The 5,503-nt window shown below is 53.4% G+C and overlaps 1 protein-coding gene across 1 annotated transcript; it reads left to right on the top strand.

The window, feature by feature from the left end:
- Positions 1-229: 229 nt before the first annotated feature.
- On the top strand, positions 230-4,106 carry SPR (sepiapterin reductase). Its single transcript, XM_019647604.1, has 3 exons — positions 230-617; positions 1,211-1,501; positions 3,292-4,106. Exons 1-3 carry the CDS (start codon positions 296-298, stop codon positions 3,480-3,482), a joined length of 804 nt encoding a protein of 267 aa, XP_019503149.1. The 5' UTR covers positions 230-295; the 3' UTR covers positions 3,483-4,106.
- Positions 4,107-5,503: the final 1,397 nt, after the last annotated feature.

The raw sequence follows: 5,503 nt of genomic DNA, 5'->3' as shown, positions 1-5,503 counted from the left end.
CCCCATGGGGACACTCAACGTGTGTCAGGTCCCGGCTCAGAACTGGGCTAGGAGTTCCCTTGGGGGTCGCACCTCCCTGTCCTTTTTGTTGACTCCTACCGAGCAGGAGTTTCCATTTCTGCCACCCGTAGCCAAGGAAACAAGTGGTGGGACTAGGGCGGCCCGAAGCCCTAGGTTTCCGCTCCCGCCGGGAGGGGCGTCCGCCTGCTCCTAGCGCGGCCCCGCCTACCCCGAGCGCCCAGCTTCTAGTCGGGTCTGTGGTTCCCGCGGGAGCAGACTGTGTGTGGTCTGACGCATGGAGGTCGGCAGCGGTCAGGAGGGCTCTCTGGGGCGCACCGTGTGCGTGCTGACCGGGGCTTCCCGGGGCTTCGGCCGCACGCTGGCCCTGCTCCTGGCCCCGCTGCTGTCGCCCGGCTCCGTGCTGGTCCTAAACGCCCGCAACGACGAGGCACTGCGACAGCTGGAGGCCCAGCTGGGCGCTGAGCGGCCCGGCCTGCTTGTGGTGCGGGTTCCCGGCGACCTGGGTGCCCAGGACGGCTTGCAGAGGCTTCTCGGCGCCCTGCGCGAGCTCCCCAGGCCAGAGGGGCTGCAGCGAGTGCTGCTAATCAACAACGCAGGTAAGACGCCCGTCAGCGGGGGACGGACTCTCCTTGTGAACGCTTGGAATACTCACCATCCCTTTCCGTTCTCCCTCCCTCTCATTGCCCCCACCGCTTGGAACTTTAAAGGTGACAGCTTAAGAGTCAGAAAAGATGCCTGAAAGTCCTAGTCGTTTCAGCTGAGGGTGGAGGAAGACCCAATGCCATCGAGGCGGCCCATTCCACACACTCCCCGCTTCGCTCTCCCCTTTTAAAGGCTAGGTTTTCCAGAACGCCTGCGGAATTTTCCCGATCGCCTTGCTCAGCGCCCTCTGGCGGAGGCCTGAGTCAGGGCATAGGATCTCCCAGCGCAAGTGAATTTCCCCAATTCGCCAAATGGCCCTCAGAGTTCTCCCCCAGTCCCAGAGCAGGGCTCTCTCAGTCTGCAACGCGGGGTCAGTTGGTGCCCCCGGTGTGTGTGTCTGCAGAGCTGGGAAGAGAGAGGCATCTTCAGAAGCCCTAGGGAGACCCCTCTTGGTCTGGATGGGAAAGGTGTGTCTGGAGGAGTTTGGAGAGGGCTGAAAGAAGAATCCCCGCTGGCACTGGGTGATTCTGAAGGTCTGGTTTTTCAGGCACTCTTGGGGATGTGTCCAGAGGCTTCGTGGACCTGGCTGACCCAGCTGAAGTGAACAGCTACTGGTATCTGAACTTGACCTCGATGCTCTGCCTGACTTCCACCATCCTGAAGGCCTTCCCAGAGAGCCCTGGCCTCAGCAGGACGGTGGTTAACATCTCGTCCCTCTGTGCTGTGAAACCCTTCAAGGGCTGGACACTGTACTGTGCAGGCAAGGCTGCCCGTGACATGATGTACCAGGTCCTGGCCTCAGAGGAACCTAGCGTGAGGGTGCTGAGCTATGCCCCAGGTAGGTGGGGCATTACTGCCATTCCTGTCCCCCGGAACCAGCTGGTTCCCCTCTGGAAGCTGGGCAAGGAGCCTAGCCTTTCCCCTCCAGGAAAGGGCCCACAGAGTATACTGACCCTGAACCATGACCCATAACTCCTTAAAGGAAATACAGGTCCAAGGAAGTTAGAGCTGGCGGGGGTGGGGAACCACAGTTAGAGGGTACAGTGAGAGAGTGGGGAACCACTTGGACTGGAGGGTGGAGCCAGAAAGTCTGAGACAGAGTTTGAGAGATATTAGGTTTTGAATTCCAGGCCTGTACCCCATTTCTTCATGTAAAACAGGGAAGATTCCAGTTGTCTCACAGGGCAGTTTGGAAGACTGAATGAGGTAATATATGTGCACGTACTCCCTAACTGTGAAGTGCTTTCTAATTGTTAGCACTTCTAATTATTATATAGGACTTAACCATACTGTATATCTTCATATGTATACTTCTCTCTCTTGATAGGAAAGCCTTAAAGGCAGGGATTATGCCTGTATGTCCCCCAGTACCTAATGAAGCACCCCACTGAGTCAGTCTGCAGAAAATGTTATTTGAATGAACAGCAAACAGACATTCTTGAATGCTAACCATCCCAGGCCAAACTGTGCTGGAACACTGAGGGGGTGGAGTGGGGGGCGGGGGGCGTGGGGGACCTCGGGTAAATTAAGATTTATAAAAGTTAAAGTGTAGGGGTCTTGTGACTCTTGGTCTGATTTCTCACTACCTTACCATGATGCCACTGTGCCTCTCTCTTCAAAGTGAAGCTTCTGTTCTAGGCTTGAGGTTGCTGGAATAAGAAGGCAGTGACATAGCTGTTGTTTAATATCTGAGCAACTTAGATCCTGAGGTCCACTAGTCTATTTGCCTTGTTACCCTGGGGGCAAAGAGGTAGAATGACCTGACCAAAGCCCAGATGTGACAGTCAGGATCAAACTTTGCCTCCAAGGTCATGATCAGTGCCATTGCTACTTCCTCATGCTCTCCAATACCTAGTCCTCCCTAACACATATGCAGTTATTCTTCCAGCCAACATTGAACTCAGCAGCCACTCTGAGCTCGGCCTAGGAATTCAATAAACAGTGAGCAAATGAAAACCACAGCCAGGAGTGGAGCAAACTCCAGAACTCCATGTGACTGGGTTAGACCTCAGGGTACTGACTGGGAATTATGAGGAAGTTTACCTTTTTGTGAGGCTGCCGGGGCCTGAGCAAAGGCTGAGACCGGTTGAGCTTTCATTTCAGTCTCCGAAAGAATGTTCTAACAGGTGTCCAAAGGAGGAATGGGCTGTTCGAAAAGGTAGCAAGTCCCAACTTACCAGGGATGCACAGGTTCTTGAAAGACATTCGAGGGTCAGGAGGCTGGTTTTCCTTCCAACCCTGAGATTCCTTGATTTTCTGCCCCTGACGCCCATTAACTCAACATTCTGGGGTGCTGTGGTTCCTTTATTAAAAATAGAAAGTGCCAAAAAAAAAATAGAAAGTGCCTGAAAGAGTTCACTGACACCACCTCAGGAGGAGGTGCTGGTTGGACAGGAAACGATAAGTTTGGTTTACATGGCGGTCTGGAGGGGCCATGTTCAGTGGGTATTGGAATTTGAGTGAGTCTGGAGCTCAGTAGGGGCAGAGTGACCCTTTGGTGACCCTGACCACACATGTCAGCCAAAATGAGGTGTTGCCCCTAGCCAGACTTGACTCCACCCCACTTCACGCACAGGAGGGTCCGCTGCCGCAGCTGTGCCCCCTCATCTTCTGCCCTTTATCCCGTAGGGCCCCTGGACACAGACATGCAGCAGGTGGCCCGGGAAACCTCCTATGACCCAGACTTGCGAAAAATGCTACAGGATCTGAAGACAAAGGGGGAGCTGTTGGATTGTAAGACATCAGCCCAGAAACTGTTAAACTTGCTGCAAACAGACATGTTCAAGTCTGGAGCCCATCTTGACTTCTACGAGAAATAAGCATACATCCTTGGCTTTCTGGGGCTTTCTTTTCCCTCTCGCAGGCATACCTAGGAGCTTTGCACCTCCCACATCCTTTCACAGTGGCACCGCCAACCCTGCTTTCCACATATAAGCGCTGATACTTACTGTCCTGCTCTCGGGCCCAGCCATCTGTGAGGGCCTCAGGTCACTGGAGTGCCCAGCTCAGGAATCTATGTTGAGCACCTGAGTTAGGAGGAGGCTTGGGAGAGAAAAGTTACGATGTTGGTGTTCCTTCTACAGGAATAGAATTTTAAAGATGGGAAAAGGAAGACAAGCAGCTAAAACACCAAAGAGGGGTTTGGGTCTCCTGCCCATGGGGAGAGGGGAGCTCAGCTTTGTCAAATAGGAGGGCCCAGTAGATGCACAGATGGCTTGGCAGGGAGGAAGGACAGCACAAGTTCTGACGCACAGGGATGCCCCTTACTCAGGGTAGCAGGACCTTCAGTTGAGCTTTTTGACCTCATTCTAATGCTTTGAAATCATTCTAATGCTTTCTCCCTCCAGAACCTACCCTTTGCCCCCCAGATGGGGGAGAAGAGGCCCCTAAGAGTTTTTGTACATGTCAAAGGCAGATGCAAATAAAGTGTGGGTTGTCCTTTATTAATGCCTGGAATATAGTAATGCCATGACGAACTCCCTGGTTTGCTGGACTCAGAGGTGTTCCTGAAGCAGTTAACCCAAACTCGGGGTTAATTTCCCTTATTTCCTCTCGCTTATACTGCACCTCGTCTTCACTACCTTTTCCTCACCTTGATTTTTTCAGAGTATCCAGCCTTCAGGGCATGACTTAGTCTCCTCAGCCCTCAGGGAGGGGTCTTCTCCCTGGCTCTGGGAGTCCCTTGTCTATCCCTTGCCCACATGGCAGTGCTCTGAATGGATCCCAGCTCCTCAAGGGGCATATAGTGTCCATCTGGCCCATGGTCCTGGTCCTGAGTATGGTGGGTCTACCACCAATATGCCTTAGGGGGAGGTGGGCAAGACTCCAGGAGAGGGAAGCCCTGAGAAACCAGAATGTGACCAAATCCATCCTGCGGATGGGTAGATTTGGGTGGGCTGGGAGCTCTGCGGTGGTGGTCTACGGCCAGCCAGTCCCTTGCCAGGGTATTTTAGGAGAAGAGACCATGGTCCCTGCCAGCCATCTCCAGGACTCAGCCCTGCGTCTGATGCAGGAGGGAACTCTCGTTGCTCCTTGTGCACACCAGAGGGCACACCGAGGCCATGCCTCCTGGAGGACTGGCAGCTGTGGATGGAGGCTAGCCCTGGGCTGCAGCTGGCAATGCCCTGCTGGGTTCCCTAGGAGGAAGCAAGCAACTCGCTCGCTCTTCACTTCCTGACTCCTTTGCACTTACTGAGTAAAAATTGTTCTACACAGATCCCAGCTCTGCCACAGGGCAGGTTGCTTCTCTGTGCCTCAGTTTCCTTATCTGAAAAATGTGGACTATAACCATGCCCCCCTCAAAGGGTCACGGTATTAAATGATCTAGTGTTTGTAACGTTAAACACAGTGCTTGCATTATAGATGATAATATCATTGCCTTTTAATATCAAAATCCAGATCACACAGGAACTCCACTTGCAGCCTCATCTCTACATGGCCCAGATGCCCTCCCCTTGGCTGACCTGAGGCAAGAATTCCCACTGTGCTGCCCTATTCTGGGCCTCAGTATGGCTAAGGTTCAGTCTAGACAGCTTGTTTTGGACTCACTGGACCTGCTGGAAAATGTGTGAGCCTTGAAGTCAAGAACCCTCTGTCTAAGTTCCCTCTGTGATGGAGATTCTATAGGGCCTCAGACAGGGCCCCCCTCCCTTTCTGGGCTTTACTTTCCTTAGATCAGATGAGTTCTAAGATTCCTTCCTGCAAACCCTTCTCCAAGTTGTTTCAAACATGAGGACATCAGGTTTGCTTCTGTGGGTGGTGCTGGTCCAGCCTGGGGGGGTGGGAGAGAGGGACTTCTGTTTGGTGGGTGTTGGGTGGATTTCCCCACCTGGCCCTTTGC

This window comes from Hipposideros armiger, unplaced genomic scaffold, assembly GCF_001890085.2.
Source record: "Hipposideros armiger isolate ML-2016 unplaced genomic scaffold, ASM189008v1 scaffold_114, whole genome shotgun sequence".
NCBI lineage: Eukaryota > Metazoa > Chordata > Mammalia > Chiroptera > Hipposideridae > Hipposideros > Hipposideros armiger.
This window is presented reverse-complemented; position numbering and strand designations above follow the sequence as displayed.